Source organism: Mus musculus, chromosome 3 (assembly GCF_000001635.26).
Source record: "Mus musculus strain C57BL/6J chromosome 3, GRCm38.p6 C57BL/6J".
In the NCBI taxonomy this organism is placed as follows: domain Eukaryota; kingdom Metazoa; phylum Chordata; class Mammalia; order Rodentia; family Muridae; genus Mus; species Mus musculus.
Genome location: NC_000069.6, coordinates 58,866,768 through 58,887,581, shown reverse-complemented (window position 1 = coordinate 58,887,581; position 20,814 = coordinate 58,866,768). Strand labels below are relative to the sequence as shown.

The 20,814-nt window shown below is 42.1% G+C and overlaps 1 protein-coding gene across 3 annotated transcripts in view; it reads left to right on the top strand.

Annotated features, from left to right (window-relative positions):
- The first annotated feature begins 2,369 nt into the window (after positions 1-2,369).
- Clrn1 (clarin 1) overlaps positions 2,370-20,814 on the top strand; it is a 41,185-nt gene continuing 22,740 nt past the window's right edge. For 2 of the 3 annotated variants that reach the window (NM_153386.3, NM_153385.3), the window contains exon 1: positions 2,370-2,794. In NM_153386.3, the coding sequence (NP_700435.1) occupies positions 2,542-2,794 (253 nt within the window). In that variant the 5' untranslated portion in view covers positions 2,370-2,541. Of the gene's footprint in view, positions 2,795-14,827; positions 14,882-20,814 lie in introns of all 3 variants that reach the window. The other variant, NM_153384.3, reaches the window with a different exon arrangement.

The window sequence follows — 20,814 nt, the reverse complement described above, 5'->3', positions numbered from 1 at the left end:
GCTGACTAATTCTTCCTCTTCCCACATCCCTTCTGAGAAGGTGTTAATAGAATTGATTATGGTGTGATTTCTTCCCCTAGGCTTTAGAGATGGTCTGGGGTTTTGTTTGTTTGTTTGTTTTTGTTTTTCCCAGTTACCAAGTGTGTTGACTGAATAAGATCGATTACATCTAGATGTCCGCCAAGGAATGTCTGGAGGATAAATGGCTCACAAATCCTCAGGTGAGTGAGTCTCTGGGCTCCCCTGGCTTTGCTAGGATGACTGGCACCCTGAATCCAGTAGAGAATTCTGTGGCAGGCCCAATTATCTGAGAGGAGCTCTTTGTTAAGAATCAAACTGCATACACTATAAGGCCTGACTTATATTTTAAAGCCTTATTGTCTGTGCCTGTGTGGACTTTTAATGCCAGTTTTTCTGTGGCTGTGCTGGGTGTTGTCTCCTCTGGTCAAAGGGAGTGTTGGCAGACCTTAACCGGTCTACATTTAGTTGTCTATCCTCAACAGTCAGGGGCTAGCAAGTTCCGAAAGAGCACAGCTGTTCACTTGTACCTCAAGATTGGGAGCTCAAAGTCCCCTTCAAACTATGCATAGTAAAGAGACTCGTCTACGGCTCAGAGTCAAATTAATCAGCTATGAGTTTCCTTAAAGCTATAATCATACAGGTGGGTGAAGACAATAGAAATTAGCACACACATATGGTCTAGGTCACGCAGGCAGTTCTATTTACAGATATCTGTATTCTCCAGAGACCTGAGCTGTACAAATAGCAATGGACAACCCTGCCCTGGTACTTCCAACCCAACCCAGCTGAAGCACTTCCCTCTCTTCAAGGCCAGCACTTTGCTTTAGAATAACATAAATCACAGAACCCTGTTAATAAGTTCAGTGTGTTGCTTGATCTCTCCCGCTCAACGCATCTATCTGTACAGTGGAATATCATCATCATCATCAGCAGCAGCAGCAGCAGCAGCAGCAGCAGCAGCAGCAGCAGCACACTTGCTCTAGTACTTGCAAGAGTTAAATAACAGATGAAATGTTTAACAGAGAATGGGAGTCAAGTTTGTACTGAAAGTCAGAGCCCAGCATAAAATGAGATACACAAATACTCAGGAAACAATCTCTCTCTTGGAGAGAGAGAGAGAGAGAGAGAGAGAGAGAGAGAGAGAGAGAGAGAGAGAGAGAGAGAGAGAGAGAACATACACAGAGAGATAGAGCACAGAGACAGACAGACACAAAGAAAGAAGAGAGAGAGAGAGAGAGAGAGAGAGGGGAAGAAAGAAAGAAAGAAAGAAAGAGAAAGAAAGGAAAAGAAAGAAAGAAAGAAAGAAAGAAAGAAAGAAAGAGAAAGAAAGAAAGGAAAAGAAAGAAAGAAGACATACACAGAGAGACAGAACACAGAGAGGGAGAGAGACAGACAGACAGACAGACCACACAGAGACAGAAAAAGGGTCAGAGACAGAGAGTCAGAACACACAGGCAGACCTACAGAGACAGAGAAACAAAAAGGGCCATTTTATTTTTTTCGTGAGAATCCTCACTGGGCACCCAGGAGTAAGAAGTAGTCAACGGATTCCACACTTGAGCTTTCAGGACTTAATTCCTAAACCAAATACACATTGCTACATAATATCGTTCCGATCTTTGTCTCTAGACTCTCAGCTACTTTCCCTGGAGACCCGCTCTTCGGTGGTGGCTCTGTCTAATCATAGTGCTTCCTTCTACGTCAGTACTCTTACCTTTATACATTCGGCTGCTTCTTGGACCCACAACCGGGCTCCCTTGCTGTCATACTGAAACAGCCAAATGCTTTCAAATAAAAGCATTTCTAAATGTACACATTTTCAACTGTAGCTCTGTGTTTCTGTGCCTCAAAAAGAGTTTGAATCAAATTCTAAGTAGATTCCATAGAAACTGTGGGCGTGGAAGAATTGGGGGTGAAGAGGACAGGCCTGTATAGCTCTGGGATCTTCAAGTCTACACCAGATGCAATGCGGAGCCATGGTTCACCAAACTAAAATGAAACATTTTAAAAATCGATTAATTATTGTTACCTGTGCCAAAGCTCCCATTCTCCCATGGCCGAGAGCAAACAAAACCCAGAAATAAAAACTCATCAATACGTGGATGTCTCGCATTGCTGCAAACTTACTGTCGGAGCCAAGGCTTCAGCTCACCCAATCAGACAACAGGCTAGGGAAGACTGGCTTCTCTCAAGTTACACGGAGGACTCCATCTGTTACCCTATACCTTTCTTAGTAAGTGACATGAGAGGGGACCATGCAGGCAATTTGGAAGAGTTTTATTTTACAAACTCTGAATCCAAAGATTTCTGTTTAAGGAAAGCAGCAGCAGAAGAGGAACAAAGCCCGCAGTGGGTGAGGAAGGATGCTTCACGGACTGGCGTTCTGCCTGGTGGAACCACTGTAAGGAAGGGCAGTGTTTTTCAGCTGCTGTGATAAATGCAGCCGACGGGGCAGTCGCTACTTGATGCTCACAAAGGTCTTTGTTTTCAAGTTTGTCTTTACCGAAGCCTTTTCTCGTCATGCCAAGCCAGCAGAAGAAGATCATCTTTTGCATGGCTGGCGTACTGAGCTTTCTCTGTGCTCTTGGAGTGGTGACAGCAGTGGGCACCCCACTGTGGGTTAAAGCCACTATCCTCTGCAAAACAGGGGCTCTGCTTGTCAACGCGTCAGGGAAGGAGCTGGACAAGTTCATGGGCGAGATGCAGTATGGCCTTTTCCACGGAGAAGGCGTAAGGCAATGTGGGTTAGGAGCAAGGCCTTTCCGGTTCTCATGTAAGTAACACTTCCATCTGAATTACTTAACGCTTTCTGAACATTCTTCCAGCTGTTGCAAAGACATAAAGAGGATCTTGCCCTGTCTATTAGGACTCTAAGCAACTTGTTTAGCTTTTGTTTTCTTTTTTCTTTTTTTCTCCCTTGTTTTGGTTTTTATTTTTATTAATTTTTTATTCGTGCTATTTTTACTATGATCATTATAATTAATTGCTACGATGTTATGCTCTTTGAAAGCATAACCCTTTAAAGAGTCTGACAAGATGACTACCATTAAGCTATGTGATGCCAAGGTCATCCTCAGCACCTGCATGATGGGAACAGAAAACCAAGTTCCCCAAGTTGACCTCTGACATCCATATACACACTATGGCACTCACACACATACTTGAGCACATGCGCATGCATCTCTCTCTCTCTCTCTCTGTCTCCCTCTGTGTGTGTATGTGTACGTGTGCGTGTGTGTGTGAATTTTCAAAAACGAAAGTATAACCCTCAGGATTCTTAAGTATTACTAATAATATAAGACATTCTGGCATCTTTGTTAAAGAAAAACAGTACTTGAGAAAATAGGAACTCTGTAAGGAATGGTCTTTGTGCCTTTTGTCCTTTAAAAGGGGACCAGTTTACTTGCATTTCCATTGGCCCATGACTGTGTTTCTTAGCCTGCCCCACACTGCTAAAACCCTGGCTGCTGATTTAACAACTTCTGTTTTCATATTTAACCAATTTGGAATTATTTGCCTACAAAATTTTTAAAGTGATCTGCTGAGAAATGCACACCAACAGTACACAAAACCTGACTGACCTTCAAATATGGCAGGGAGTAGGAGATATTTTCTGTCATTATTTGTGCAAAATGGGAGTGCTATCTGGAGTATTTATAACATGCTTATCTTGAGATGAGAAGTTTTTTTTTTTTTTTAAAAAAAGCTACTATGAGAATGGGCAACTCATTAAATGAAAATTAATAAACAGTCATTTGTTGTATCTCTCACTACACACACCCAGAACTTATTATTATTTCAAAGGGCTGGTTTGGAGCAATCTTATGAAGACACAGTCAGTAAATTACTGCATAAATCACTCTTCAGGAAAAGGAGACTCCCAATTGAGGCATTAAAATGAATTATTATTTTGTCTGAGCTTCTTTTCTCCTCTAGTATAGGTAGAAGGTGAAATTAATTGAATTTATTATTAACATATGCAGTGTCTAATTAAATTGCAGCTCTGGCCCATTTATATTTCTGCAACATTCCTTATATCTTCTAAGCAGTCATTTGGCAGTAACCTCCAACTCATGTAGGTTACAAAGTGATATGAATTATCATAGGGCTCTAGAAAATCCCCAAGAATTAGCTTTCAGCTTTCCAAGAAATGATCATCAACTAGATTTGCTGAAGTGGACACACCTCAGCAAATAGCAATAAGGCTTTAGTTCCTTATGATAACTGAGCTCTGAGAGTCGCTCAGTTTTGTTGGAGGTGGGGGTAGGAAGGAGAACAGAGCAGAATACTGTGTGCTTTGCAACTGCATTAAAAAAATAAAACAGGAAAACAGATGAGATGATTTCACTGTGAGTCACCAGCAGCTAAAGCCCGGGTAAAGCTTCTCACAAAGGAATTCAGACAAAGGCAGGAATGACAGGGAGTGTTCCAGAGGCCTTGTGTTTATCTCAGTGAATAGGAGGTAAAGGTGACTTCTGCCACTGGGTGGGTTTCAAAGCGGCAACAAGATGTTTTCTTAGCACTTACTGCATAGTCGCTAGCTACTTCGTATGCTTTATCTTGCTTGCCTTCACGACCAGAGCCACGTGTGTGCTTGTGGTTCAGTACATGATTTATTGGCTGCGTCTCTGATGCTGGCCTTACAGGGGAAGTTCTTCTAATCAAGTGCTCATTTGCCTGTGTTCTATGAGGATTATCAGAGCTGAGCAAGGTTTTGACAATACCATGGTCTGCCTCACAAATTACACTGATCTTCTTGCTACTCTGTACATTTCTCCCTAGCCGAGTGAAGAAATGTCTATATTGTGTGTGTGTGTGTGTGTGTGTGTGTGTGTGTGCATTCTGTGATGATAGACCTTTCTATACTTTCTATACATATTAAGTACACACAAAATAATACATGGAAATACAAATATCAAAACTTCATTTATCTTGTCGCATCCCAGAGAAATATACTAATAATATAATTTTTTTTCTGCCTAAGCAAACAGCAACAACTCTTTCAATATGACATGAAGGAATGTTAGGAAGACTGTGCAATATATAAACCCAATGAAATTCTCAAAGAGAACACCGCTTATCTAAATACTGTGTTGAAACTCCCTATCAACATGCTTTTGAAACACTCTGCGCTTCTGAAGTCCACACTCCCACCACACTGTAGCTTATAGGCTGCATGGTCTCATTCAAGATGCCATCCCTACCCAGCCAATGATGTTACATCAACTTGCTTAAAAGAAGAGAACCTCAGATAAGTTCTCTTAGTGGTAAAGTGGCTGCCCCATTAATATAAAACAGTAAGCGGCTTAAGGCTGTCTTCTCAATTGAAGCTTCCTTTGAGCAATGACAGTGGCCACCAGAGACTGCAGAGAGGTGTTTCTTTACCGCCATTTCTACAGCCCAAATAGACATTTGAAAGCAATCATTCCCAGAGCAGCCCCCTTCCTCATTGCTTCTTTTGAATGTTACCAAGCAAATACTGGGATTCAGAGGAAAGCTCCTGTATAGGAGCAACGGAAAAGATAATTTAACAAAGTATTGATCATTTCGTGATTAGTTGTCTTATTACCATCAGTTACTATAGACCTAGATTTCAATTCTATTGGATTTTTACCTGTATTTTGTTTGCCTAGGTTTTTTGGGGGAGGGAGGTACTGGAGTTTAAATGCCAGGGACCTTGCACATGATGGTCAAGTGCTATGCCACTGAGTCATAGCCCCTGCTGCTTAAATCACTATTGGCCCATAGAGTTACGATGTAAGCCCTAGTAGCCATATTAAACATTAAAAAGAAAAAAAGGTGAAAGTCACCTAATAATTTTCTTTAACTATGAATCCAGAATTTATTTATGTAAACATATAATCCACATTAAAAAACGATTGAAATATTTTACATCTTTCTTGGTGCAGTCTTGGAATTCTAGTGCATGTTTATACGGCACACTAATCAAAACTGGCCACATTCAAGTGTTCATTTTAATGCTATTTTATTGTACAGTATGGATCTAGATGGAGATGTACTCTGAATAAATTGGCTATTGGCAACGTCCATATTTTAAATGACTTTTTACTTGGCCCTGCTGGATGAGTCTATGTGTGTGATTTTTATGTGCAATGTCGATGTCACTTTTAAAGCCTATATATATTGAATAGCATGAACGTAAAGAATGAACCAGAAGAAGAGTTTGGCAATGCTGTATGTTAGTTCCTATTAAATGTTCCCTACTGACCATTCATTCTATCTCTTTTAATTACAACACAGCCCTGCTCTGTTAGGATGCAAAGTTATGCTGGGAAAACTTCTGCCTCATTTATTTTGGCTGATTCTCATCTATCTATGGGTCAGTGGTTCATTTATTACAGGTCACTAGCTTTTCTGCCAAGACCATGGTTTCATTCATTATAACAAGTGGATGTTTGTCTTTGACATAGCTCTTCATCATATGTCACCTGTAAAATTTCAATGACAGTGTTTAAACACCAAGTGCAGCAGCCATCAAGACAGAAACTGCCACTTTTGAGCCCTTCCTGGCCCTGCCTGCCCTGTGTGTGTGTGTATCTCTGTGTGTGTGTATATATACATGTGTGTGTATGTTTCTGGTTTGTTGGTTTGAAACACTGCAGAACATTATCAAAACATGATATTCAAGAATCATATGGTATTAATCATTCCTAGATACACTATGTTCATTGCCAACATAGTTCAATGAGCTGGAAAAAAAAACATATGGAGTTTTGTGGGTTTTTTTTTTAATGTGAAAAAAATAGAATTTAACCAGTCGTGTATCCCAGCTTCCAACTTTAGTCATACTTTGAAAGCATTTTAATTTGGGCCCCATGATTGAAAATTTGTAAAAGCCTTGACAGAGGCAGTGCATTTCATATTTTGAGAAAGTAGAGATTCTTTACCAAATTAGGCATAAGATCCAGATAGTATAGGGGATGTTGAAATTATTTCTGTGAATGAGAAGGTGACTTCTTGAGCGTATTGTGGTATAGAATAGTGGAGAGTTGAGGGTTGCTGTAAACAGGAATGAGCTTTGACACTACCTCTACTACAAGTGTGGCTCGTGCCTTCTGCTGGCCCATCCTGGCCCATCTGGGCCACCCACACTCTCTATGGCTTTCTTGCAAGAGCTGACAGCTTAATGTTCTTCTAATGAAACCTTGCCCTGTCTCCTCCCTTCCTCTGCTCACAGCCTGTGTGGATGGTGACATGAGGAGATGTGTCTGAGAAAGAAGCATGTGTGGCTTATCTCTGTTTTCCTTAGGGGAGGAAGGAACCCATCACCCCATTTGCCCAGAAAGCACAGGTCTCCTGTCTTTCACTCTGGAGATGCTTCATCTAGACACATTCACCAATGAAACAGTCTAGTAAACACAGACTGTCTTCTCCATGCAATCAATAGTAATTAATGGAACGAACGTGAGAAGGTTTTCAGTGCTCTCAACTGCACAGCCTACTACCCTTCCTCAGTCTTGCTATTCGTTCCTCTGCTTTTCCCAACGCCTGTATTATACGGAATTAAGCATACACATTTCTGCTCTGCACAGAGAGGCTAATCCCAGATGACAGGGGCACATACTACTCATGAATGTATGAAACGGAGTGTAGCACAAAGAAGGATTCACAACTGTTTAATAATTGGCTCTATTGCAATCAAGCATCCCAGACTGACGGTGAATTTCCACCACTTGCTAAGGCTCAGTGCTTGGTACTCTGATCACTGTCTTCTTCTTCTAAGATACGATGGGGGTAGAACTGTGTGGGTCCTGAACATTTCTTTTAATTCAAATGTTCTGTGATATATATACAATGACCTGCTGGTTTAGATGAGGTCCTTGAGGACTTGAAATTGTCCAACCTTTTTAGTCTCTGTCACTTAATATCTGCCCTGACTGGCAGATTTTGGCCACCATTTTTAGGAGTAGTGAGTTGTGTCATGTTTTATGAAGTATTCTCAAGTGTGCACCATGTGTCGGGTCCCAGGCTCATTTCTTTCCTTCCCTGTCGCACTCTTTTTAATTTTTTATGTGGAAAGTGGGAGGCTGGAAAAGGATCTCCTGAGGAAAGGGCTGGTTTGGAGCTTAGCAGCGTGGACTAGCCAGTTCTAAGAGCAGGCCCAAATGCCTGAGTCAGAACAGAGAAGGCACCACAGTGACAGCAGAGATGGGCTGGGGAGCTCTCCTCTTCATTTCCTTCTTTGTTCTTCTCTGTGAATTCCTAGCTGTCTTCCATGAAAAATGCCCATCAATCTAATTTCTCACCTTGAAAATGGCAAGAAGTCATCTGTCTGCTTAACATTTAGAAGTTATTCTTTACCCAAAAGGAGGTCCTGGATGTTACTCTGTACACATTGGGAAATGTCAGGGAAATACTTTTCAAAAGGCAAACATCTGTTTTCCCCTGACCTTCATCGCTCCCTTCTCCCATTTCCGTATCAAAAGGCCAACAGAATCAGCACTGCTTAACAATCAGAATTGCAGCCATGTGGCCTAGTGCATTAAAGTACAATGTACCAGCCTTCTCTTCCTCTAACTCATCCCGTGCACTGATGGCAGGCCACTTACTGTCCCAGAATACCGAGAAAGAAAACCTCAAGTTACTGCTTTTTTGGAGTGTGTTTGTGTGTGTGTGTATTTATGTGTGTGTGTTTGTGTGTGTGTGTGTGTGTGTGTGTGTGTGTGTGTGTGTGTGTGCGCGCGCGCGCGCACGCGAGTGCTCATGTATGTACTTGGATGAGACAGTGTCTCACTATGTAGCCCTGGCTATCCTGGAATTCACTGTGTAGACCAGGCTGGCCTCAAACTCATAGAGACCTGCCTGCCTCTGTTTCCTGAGTGCCAGGAATGAAAGAAAGAAAGAAAGAAAGAGAGAGAGAGAGAGAGAGAGAGAGAGAGAGAGAGAGGAAGGAAGGAAGGAAGGAAGGAAGGAAGGAAGGAAGGAAGGAAGGGAGAGAGAGAGAGAGAGAGAGAGAGAGAGAGAGAGAGAGAGAGAGAGAGAGAGAGAAAGAAAGAAAGAAAGAAAGAAAGAAAGAAAGAAAGAAAGAAAGAAAGAAAGAAAGAAAGCCTAACTATGTCTTAGGGATTTTAGAGATTTTAAAAAGTTTTTGTTAGTTTGTTTGTTGTTTGTTTGTTTGTTTGTTTTTACACATAGCCTTAGCTGTCCTGGAAATTACTATGTAGACCAGGCTGTCCTGCCTCTGTCTCCTAAGTGCTGGGATTAAGGTGTGAGCCACTATCCCTGGTTTAAAATTTATTAAATAGTTCATACAAATGGTACACATTTTAAAATTGCAAATGATATTTCAGTATATGTAACCTTTTAAGATTTTCTTTTCTTTTTTTATGTCTGTGATTGCTTTGCCTACATGTATGTATGCACCATGTGCATGTCTGGTGTCTGCGAAGGTCAGTAGACAGGGGTTGGATCTCCTTGTGAGTCACCATGTGATTATGAGAAACTGAACCTGGTCTACTGTAAGAGCAACACATATTCTTAAACACTGACAATCTCCCCAGCCCCTTGATATTTGTAATGTTTAAATTGAGATTGCCATTGCTATCTCCCAAAATATTTATCATTTCTCTATGGGGAAAACTTACAAAATCCCCTTTGCAGTTTTGAAGAATGTCCACTGTATTAATTTATCTATAGGTGCTTCAATGTACAGTGGATCTTCCTGATTCCACCTAAATGTCTTATATAATTTGATCAGGCTCAACCCCTTCCACTGCCCCTTATCTTCTCAGCATCTTCTTTAATGTGATGCTGAAATCTCACAAGAACTTATCTGTACATTCACTCCTTGCTTTTTTCTCAAAGATTTATTTATTTATTTCATGAATATGAGTACACTGTAGCTATCTTCAGACACACCAGAAGAAAGCATCTGATCCCATTACAGATGGTTGTGAACCACCATGTGGTTGTTGGGGATTGAATTCAGGACCTTAGGAAGAGCTGTCAGTGCTCTTAACAGCTGAGCCATCTCTCCAGCCCCACTCCTTGCTTTTGTAAGTTCACATTTCAATCCCTAAATATCCAAGCCCTGGTTTTTGACCTTTGGAAGATAAAATAGTCAGTCGTGCTTGATGATGTAGATTAATCGGGTCACGTGATTCAGAGTCTAGTCTCTGAGCTATGAATTATACTGCTTTTGTATCCAAAGTTTAGGTTTAGACAAAGGTATCTGATAACACTCTTTAGTTAACTATGGTCTTTATGGTATTACCATTAATGAGTTTGTTCAAATTGTATACAACAGTTAGTGGATCGGGAAGATCCACTGTGCTTTAGCCCTGAAGCTACTATAGTTAAAATAATACAGTGGACATTCTATAACGCTCCAAGAGGAATTTAGTTTGAGGAAAGCCATGATTGCACCACAGCCATGAACAGAGTGAGAGACTTTGTCTTAGTTAGAGTTTTACTGCTGTGAACAGACACCATGACCAAGGCAAGTCTTATAAAAAAACAACATTTACTTGGGGCTGGCTTACACGTTCAGAGGTTCAGTCCATTATCATCAAGGTGGGAGCATGGCAGTATCCAGGCAGGCATGGCACAGGCAGAGCTGAGAGTTCTATGTCTTCATCCCAAGGCTGCTAGTGGAAGACTGACTTCCAGGCAACTAGGGTGAGGATCTTATGCCCACACCCACAGTGACACACCCATTCCAACAAAGCCACACCTATTCAAACAAGGCCACACCTCCAAATGGTGCCACTCCCTGGTCTAAGAATATAAAAACCATGACAGACTTCCATAAAATGACAGTTTCACAACTGAGCAGGTACCCACACCTGACTCATTTGAAAAACTAGAAGCATCAAGACAGGATTAGAGCATCAATTAAAGTCCCATTTTTTGTTTTTTATTTTCTCTGAGACAGAGCCTCACTGTGTAGCCCTGGCTATTCTGGAACTCACTGCAATCTCCCAGCCTCTGCCTCACAAGTGCTGGGATTAAAGGCATGTGCTGTTCGTTATACTTGGCTTCAAGTCTCATTTTTTAAAAATGAAATAAACAAAAGTTCATTTTACCTTAAAAATTCTGTATTCTATAAAGCTAGAATCACCTTTTAAAAGAAAACTCATATGTACTATACTAAGGCATCTTGAAGTTTTTCTATATACAATTCATTTTTGCTGGAGAAACCTTTCTGTGATCCTGGGTATATAGGTAAGTAATATAGTGACACAATTTCAGCATTTTTGCAGAAGGCAAATCATAAAGAAGTTTAGTATAAGACAATTCTTTGGTACATATATAAATTTGTCATTTATTAACAATGAAAGCAAATTTGCATAATAATAACATGAATATGATCATTTCCTTTTACATAAAGAAGTGAGTCTTGGCTGAATATTTAATACATCAGAACACAAAGCATTGCCAACATTTTTTCAGAGTTGATCAATATTTTGCTTTTAAGGTTGTCAGTGCTGAGGTTGCTACTTTGCATACACATGCAGTGCAAGATGGAAGAAGAGTGTTTAGAGCCACTTCAGGGAATGGCTGGAAACTCAGTCCCAATCCAAGCCAAAATGTAGTTAACAAGTATTTTGAAACTCAAGCCAGCAACTCAAATAGAAAGTTTTAAAATTAAACATTCCAACAATATAATACAATGGAAATTAACTTGATACTTACATGCTAGATATGATGTAGGAAACTACTAAAAAGCCTTTGTTTTCCATGATGTTTATTAGGGCAGGAAACCTTATATGCAAGACAGTCTGAACTGAGCCCTAGTGTTTTAAGTAGTGTGTGCCTCCATTGTGTGGTGTGAGTGGATGTGTGGTGTGCATCGTCATTGTGCAGTGTGATGTGATACTCAGTGTGCATCGCTATTGTGAGGTGTGAGTGGATAGGTGGTGTGCATCACCGATTGTGTGGTGTTACAGGATGTACAGTGCTCTGCAGCTTCACCACCAAACCTGCAATGAAATCGTGCATGCAACATACAGTGCCACCTGCAACACCTCACATTCACTACACATTCGATTTTGAATTAATTTTTACTCATTCAGAAACATTTTATGGTTGCCTGACCTTTTAGGCCCTCAACATTCAGGTGTGTGGCCCCATAGTAAGAAGATGGGCACCAATTAAAAACTTTGCTTCTCATAGATTCGCAGCTAAGTGCTCAGGCTAGGTTGGATACTCTCAGTACAGGTATGATAGAACTGGCTAAGCAAACTTGATATCCGGTCAAATAATTTATGCAGGCCTGGTGCTTTGCTCCATCTCAGCATGTTATAACTGTGGCCAAGCCGTTCTCAGAAGTTATTACCCCAGTGCCATCACACCCCTGTGGATTCCAAGCAGTTAACTGGGTTCTATTATCAGAGACCCATATGTGCCAAAGTGTCTGTGCTCCATAAGCCACCACGGGTGATTAAGGCTCACTGATGGGCTGGGCTGGAGTCAGGGGCATGCTCTCCAGCTGAGAAAGATTCAGGTGAGGAACTGGGAAAATTGTTTTTAAGTGGATCTGTCATATCATCAGGCCCCCTCCTTTTAAGGGCTAGGCCATGAATCTCATTCTGTCTGACCACTTAGCCATTAGGATCTTGGCTCAACACCTTGAGTGTGTGGTTGATATTAAGAAAGATGGATCCATGGAGCTTCATCAGAGAAATCTCTTTTACCAGATTTTCATAATGACCGGCTGCAGACGTGCTGAGGGGAAAATCAGATCAAGAGCATTTCCGCAAAAAAGAAAGAGATCTCGCCCCCTCTTATTCTCTTTCAAGAAAATGAATAGCTGAACACCATGAGGCAAAATAGGTCTTTAAAAATAAAAATGTCTTTTATGTAGAGAAAGACAAGTCGAGAAGAAAGGCAGAGCCTCTGCTACGGCCTCCAAGGCTTTAATGTGAGCAGAAGTTGCTATGCCATGGCCGACATCACTATCAAAGGCTGCCTCTGTTCCCAGAGTCTTGCAGACTTGCATTATCTGCATTTCACATCTGGCAGATGAAGCCAAGAGTGCTGACGAGACCAGGACTATTAGAACAGTGGTCCATGAACCTGGATGCAGCTTAGGATCACCTGGGGAGTCTTTAAAACTACTGATGCCAAGGCTCCTTCCCAGAACTACTGGATCTGGCTCTGTGGGGCAGATGCTGGAGTCTTGGGTTGGTTCGACAGCTTGCCAGGTGGTTGGAAGATACTGTCAAGGTTGAATATTACTGGAGGGATGGTGGTCAGGACTGGTGGCATCAAGTGAGGCTAAGAGATCTAAACTCACTCGGGAATGAGGGAAGACCACAGCAAGGGGATGAGAAACAGTATTTAGGATTCCACATTTCAGAGATTTTCTGGTCCAGTTCAAGCTAGAATCCTTGGCTTCCCATCACTGAACTGTACATATTCTCAAACAACCTAGTGGATAAATCTCCAGTGTGAAATGGAATATACTTCCCTGTCTGCCACAGAGGTGTTCTTTCTTTGCACATCTGCCCATTTGTTACAGGTCCAACTGGTTGGGCCAAAGAGTCAACTCTGCCCCTGATTGAGTGGCTTCTGTCTGCTCCATCGTACCTGCTTGTGTCAGTGAAGCCACCTGTATGTGAACTTGGCAGAAGATCGGAGACATGATCTCTAATCACTTACGCAGAAACAAAGCTACCGTTTTGAGCCACTTCTGCCCGTCTTCTATTCAAAGTCTCTGGTCCTTCCAACAACTCACATAGGGTCCCCTTTAGCTGTATGCTATCAGTTTGAAGAACATTTTAGACAGGGCATTACAGAGTTGCACCCCCGAAATGTGCAACCCACAAGAAGTAGAAACAAGAACAGAAACAGTCTATCAGATAACAGGGAAAGTGTGAGACAGGCATCAAATAAGCAAGGAACAAGAAAGCCAAAATGTCAGCATTTAAAAAAAAATAGCAATAGCTGCCCACCTGTGATGAAGGAAAAGGAGAAAAGATCTGAGCTATAAAATAGAAAGTTTGTCTTCATTCCTTTCACATAATCCAGGGACTACCGTGGGAGGAGGAAGCTCTTTGGTGCCAGTGGAAGGCATGTAATCTGATCACCTGTAGACCAAATGGCCCTTACCCAGTCCCAGTGGTTGGTCCTTAGACTAGAAAATGCAGACACCTGTACTGCACGAGCACATCCCACTCTGCTGGGCAGCCCTCCGCCTGTTCTCACCAGGTTAAAGAAATATTTAGGCAATTACTCCAGAGAGCTTCTTCTACATAAATGATCTCATTTGTATTTCTCATAAGCTCTGTGACATTGCTTTCATTCTTCTTTTTTTTTCTTTTTTGACACATAATACTACATGGACACTGTGTGTGTGTGTGTGTGTGTGTGTGTGTGTGTGTGTGTGTGTGTGTGTGTGTGTGTTATAGGGATTAAATCAGAGTAAGTGGCACATCTGTCATTTGTGGTGATACATTCAAAATCTTCTCTTTGATATTTTGAAATATGCAACATACTTTTGTTAACAGGGTCACCCCACAGTGCAGCAGAGCATAGTTCTCCTGTCTGATTGGAATGCTGTGCCTCTTGGTCAATCCCCTGCTCCCCGCCCTGATCCTAGCCTTTGGTAACTCTCGATTTCTGTGACATTGCTGTTTCATTATCCCCATTTACAGGCCAGGGAGCTGAGATGTTTAGAGATCTCATACATAGTAAAGACAAAACTACATTAGTCCCAAATCTTCATACCCTAAAATCTCTGCTCTGCTCAACCTGACATTCTCTTTCAGTTAACTCCTGGTTAACCCCAGCCATCAATGTCTGAATAATCGTAGTTACTACCAAAATTATTGTATTTTTTCAGCAAGATCAATGAAGGAGAGGTACTCTCTGTATGAGGACAAAGGAGAGACAGCAGGTAAGTTTGCAGGGTCAGTTATATTTCATTAACTATAAGCAGAGACTTTTCTGAGTAAAGGAACAGCAGGACAAATGGCTTCTTGAGGCCAGTGTACAGAAGATGTGTGAGTGGAAGGAGGAAAATAAGGCTGGGGGTGGAGGGAGGGGTTGACCAGGCCAGGCCAGACCTTGCTTACTAGTCAGTGTGACACCACTACAAAAATTAAAGCATGTGACAAGGCAGACAATGGATGAGAAGAATGAAATAAAGGCAGGAGGCCAGGAGGAGACTTGCAACACCACAAAGCAGCAGCAGGAGAGCAGAAAGAAAGGGACACAGTCCCAAAATTCTCCTACAGAAATCCTGCAGTTGGACGTATGACAGAATAATTTCAAAATTTCTACAAAGTTCTGGAAAACTGTTACAAGGTGGAGATAAGAAGAATGGAAGAAGCAATTGTAGAAGGAAGATGAAGCCGGAGTTGGTCCTATTTCAGTTTACCTGTGGAATCCAAACAAAGAACACCCATCTGTTAAAAAACCTTAGAGGCCAGGAGCAGTCTGGGGTAGAAGTAGAGGAGTTGGTGCCTGCAGGTGGGAAGCAGTGGGAGCCCTCACATGGGAGGCAGCAGCTGGAAGCACAGCTGCATCTGGGAGGCAGCAGCTGGAAGCACAGCTGCATCTGGGAGGCAGCAGCTGGAAGCACAGCTGCATCTGGGAGGCAGCAGCTGGAAGCACAGCTGCATCTGGGAGGCAGCAGCTGGAAGCACAGCTGCACCTGGAAGCAGTAGGAACCTGTACCTGGAAGGCAGCAGCTCGAAGCACAGCTGCAGATGGACTTTCTCAGGGAGGAATGAATGAGATACTAAGAGACATGTTCTGGAAGAGACTGCTATATATGAGGGAGAGGGTGGCTGAAGTGAAAGGGACTGGCTGAAGAAAGCCTAGGGAGGGCAGACCATCATAGAAAACGGTTCACAAACCACAGGGATGTCGAGTAGGATGTGACTATGGTCCAGAGTATCACAACCAGAAGGGCAGAAGGGTCCTTTTCAAAGCAGCCATGGTAGAGTGGGGAAGGCAGGTTTTTGCAGGAGTTAAAATGGCAACTGAATAAAAGGACCATGGCATAAGGACTAGATTGCTAAGGGAAAGATTGTAAAGGCCAGGCTAGGGTGTGTGCCTACGTGTCTGTATATGTGTGAGAGTGAACAGGTCTTCATGAAGACTGGGATTTAATCTCCAAAACACATGCTAACAAATAAAGAATAAAGAAACTGTGTGTTGCATTCCCCCATAATTAGATAGTATTCAGATAGTATAGAAATTGGATAGCATTCAGATAGTATAGAGACCTGCTGCAAAATACAAAATAGTTGGGCAGTGCCTGAGTACCCAAGGTTGTCCTGGTCTTACACACACACACACACACACACACACACACACACACACACACACAGAGAGAGAGAGAGAGAGAGAGAGAGAACAAATTTCAAGAAAAAAACATCAGAAAATATTTGTGACCTTGCATTTATCAAAGACTTCTTATCTTTAACATCTAAAACCTGATACATAAAAAGAAAAAATTGATAAACTGGACTTCATAAAAATAAGAACTGTTCTTCAAAAGACATGCCGCAGATATGGAGAAAATATTTGATTTTCTTATCTGATAGTGGGCTTGCATCCAGTCTGCATAAAGTTGTCTCAGAAATCAATTGCAAGCAACCTAATAAAAAACATACAATATGTATAAACAGACACACCACCCAAACTAATGAAAATATCAAAAACAAGCTCACCAAGTGTAGGCTATCTCATCAGTCATTTGAGAAATGTTCATTAAAACCACGAGACAGTCTATAGCTCCTAAGTGGCTACAGTTTTAAAACCCCGGCTGAAGAAACCATGGAACAACTCGACCCTTGCTGGCAAGAAAGGTTGGCAGCTGCATTTTGGGGAGCACTTTGCTTTTTCTTCTAGTGTTAGACCTGCAGAAGCTCAGGAGTTGGGATAAAAGAATGGAAAAAGGTTGTAGAATGGCAGGACACCATCTTAATTGTGGCAACAGTTAGACAAATTGAATGCATTGGTTAAATCTTGCAGAGGTCTGGCAAGATGGCTCAGTGCACAAAGGAGCTTGTAGCACAAACCTCGGAGATCTGAGCATGAGCCCAGGATCCCACATAGAGGTCCAAGGAGAGATTTCAACTCAGCATACTCTCAATAATAATAGTAATGACGATGATGAAGATGACGATGACGACAATGATGGTGATGACGATGATGATGAAACTTAAAAAGAAACTTACAGAATCAAAATGAGAGACATTTTTCTCATGTTAATTTTATTGTTATCTTAAATATAAAGGGTGTGAAGAGTGACCACAAAGGCAGCCATGTCACTGTGATTTTAGGGAAATTAATTCTCTGTCCCTCAGTAAATTTACTCTATACACTTAAGGCAAAAGATCACTTCCTTCCTATTTTTGTAAAAAATTGAATATGCCAGGCCAGACTTTGTAGATAAAGGAGCTTGCCACCAAGGCCAAGGACCTGAATTCAGTGTCTGTGCCCCACACTGTGGAAGGGGACAGCCAACTCTGTTGAAAAAGTCATTTTCTGAGCAGCACTAATGTAACTTGCCCATGGCTGAAACTGGGAACAGACCATGAAATATCAGGAGGTGTTGCTTAAATGACATTGGGTAGTATGTGTCTAGGAAGTAGTAGTCTTCTGTTCTCTGAGGGTATTACCATCGAGGATTCAAATATTTACAGCTCTGGAGAAGCAGTCTTAACCCAGCAAGACACCCTGGACTCCAGGAATCTTGCAGTTAGCTGTTAACAAGTGAATGGAAACTATTTGTTAAAGCAGGCAGCTGGAGCCAACTCTCAAAAACTGTTCTCCACACATGCACTGCACATTACACACACACACACACACACACACACACACACACACACACACACACACACACACACAAGGAATTATTATCTCTAGCTAGCCCATAGAAAAGACGCACAATCCTGGTATTTTATTTGCAAGCTATAAGCCTAGATTGGGTACATTTTGAGCTATTCTAACTTACATGACAGCCATATGTCCCAAGCTTGGTACTTGCTATTTCATTCTCACCTGGGGATGTCCTCAGGGTTCACTTCTCCTGGTCACGAGCTCATGATCCATCTGGCCTCATTCCACCTCCTCCCATCTCTCCTCAGACTCCTCAATCGACCTTCAAGTCCCTCTTTCTCTCCCTTCTGTCCAACCATAGGCTTTAGCCTCTTATTAACCAGGGAGTAGGGTTTACTACTTGGTTTATGTGAGGATCTTCTCATCAGGGGCAATCCTTGGGGGCCAGAATTTAGCATTTGAACATAAAGCAGCACCAGACAGACCAAGTCCCAACATACAGACACACACACACACAGAGAGAGAGAGAGAGAGAGAGAGAGAGAATAAGATGTGACTATTGGCCTTTATTCTTACACTCACCTCTTACTCTATGGAAATGTTTGCTGGTCATGATGAGGATGCTTGGAGGATGGGATATGTTAATTACATCGTCATTATTATTATTACCCAAACACAGGAAACCTAATAAAACGTAAGTCTTATGTGCCCTTCTAAACTAGGGTCAAATGACTAACTGTGGTGCCTATAAGCATGGCGAAGTGTCTGCTTGCCTTCCAGGCTCACTCATTTCCTGTGGCTCCTCTCAGCTCTTACCTCATCCCCTGTCCATGGAGAGGTTTACCTTTCCAGCCAAGGGCTTCACTTCTCTTCCTCCAGCTACTGATCAGAATATCACCCTGCCGTTTCTGCAGGGCCCACGCAGACTCTTGGTTCACTTGGATCTTTTTGGCCCTCTCCTCTCCTGCCCTCCCATCTTGACCGTCTCTCTTCTCTTCCTCTCTCACTCTCCCCCTGCCCCCTCCTCTCAAGGCCCAGTTCAGTCTATAGATCATGTTCGTCTGCTACCTTGTCTCCCTGCTCCGGACTCTTTCAGACGTCTCCGGTTGTACTCCTCCTCATATCTGCAATAAAAACCTCCTCCCTCATACCTTGGAGTGGTCATATCCTCACTTCATTCCATTTTCACATAGGATGGGGATCGTAAAAGGCTCCCTATGAACCAGAAAGCTCTTCCTGGCAGTTTATTTTTGCTCTGGTTCCCACCACCACCACCACAAGGTTAATCAGTGCAATTTCTTGATGGGTTTGTTTCAATTTAATTGTTACTTTGCATTTTTTGAAGAGGATAAACCTACCTACCCTAACCACACAATGAGGCTGTCACCCTATTTCCTAGGTAGAGAAGTGAATGGAAGCTGGCTTTTAAGTAAAAAACCAAGTCAACAGCCAACCAACTGTGAGAAGCAAGTGTGAGAATAGCAGGCTGGGCTGTTTGAATGTCTTCTCAATTAGAAACTCTATTGTAGTAGAAACAAGACTAGCGCTTCCCCTAGAAGTTTGAGACTTCCATACCCCAAGGATGCAGGGCAGAGTAAGACACTGTGAAGATGGTATCAGGAATTCTCCAGCTATGAACTGCAACATACATTGACATTACCCCACCTCTCCAGGCAAATAAAGAACTTTCCAATGTTATCTCCTTCCTTCCTTCCTTCCTTCCTTCCTTCCTTCCTTCCTTCCTTCCTTCCTTCCTTCTTTCCTTCCTTCTACCCACCCATCCACACCCATCCACCTGTCTATCCATCCGTCCATCCATTTATCCATGCATGCCTGCATCCATCCACCCATCTCATTTCTAATAGATAAGGCCTTTAAAATAACCACAATAGCACACATAAAATGAATGTAATCGATAACAATTATGAAGTATCATCTAATACCAAGCTCATAGTCAGTTTTCTCTGGTTGTCCCAGAGTCATTTTATAGATAGGGTTTGTTCAAATGGCAAATCTTAGCCGTAAATTGTGCACGTGTTGTGTTTGGTTGATAGACCTCCTATGTGTCTTTCCATTTGCAGCAGTCACAGGAATTGTTACATGTTTATTAAATGTATTAAATGTATCCATTCTTTAATTGAATGAATAATGCTTGAAGCTAAGTAAAAGGGTTTTTTTTTTTTGAACAATATAAAAAAGAGTACAAAGTGAAGCTCCTTCAGCCTGTTTCTTCTGAAGCAGTGCTATTAATTTTTATATATTTCCTTCTGGAAATAATCTTATTGTGGCACAGAGGTCAGACTTGGAAGCTGCTGTAGCATAGTGGATCAGAATGAGGACATGAGTTCAAATCCCTATTCTGCCACATACTAAGTATAAATCTTGGGCATAGCATTACATAGCACATAGACTCAGGGGTGCGTGTGTGTCTGTGTGTGTGTGCGTGTTATGCATATGTGTATACAAGTGCAAGTGCCTGCACTAATGTATGCTGAGGCCAGAGGAGGATGTAGAATGTCTTCTTTTCTTCTTTCACTTTCTATCACATTCCATTTAAGACAGGGTCTCTCCATGGGTGTGGTAGGGCAGCCTCTTAATCTTAGCACTTGAGGGGCAGAGGCAGGTGAATTTCTGTGAGTATATGGCCATCCTGGTCCACAGAGTGAGTTTCAAGTCTAGTTCTAGACTACCCAGGGAAAAGTAGTGAGACCCTTTTGGAAAAAATATGAAAAAAAACTAAAGAAAATGCAGGTACACTCTCTCTCTCTCTCTCTCTCTCACACACACACACACACACACACACCACCACCACCACCACCACCACCACCACCACCACCACCACCACCACCTCCAGGAAGCTCACCATTTTTACTAGGTTGGCTGGCTGGCCAGTGAACTCCTGGGATCCACCTGACTCTGCCTTTCAATGTTCGGTGTGTATATCTATGCGCTGTTCTTCACATGGGTGCTGGGAACTTGAACTCGAGTGTTCCTGCTTGCAGAGCAGATGCTCTTGCGTACTGAGCTGTTTCCCGA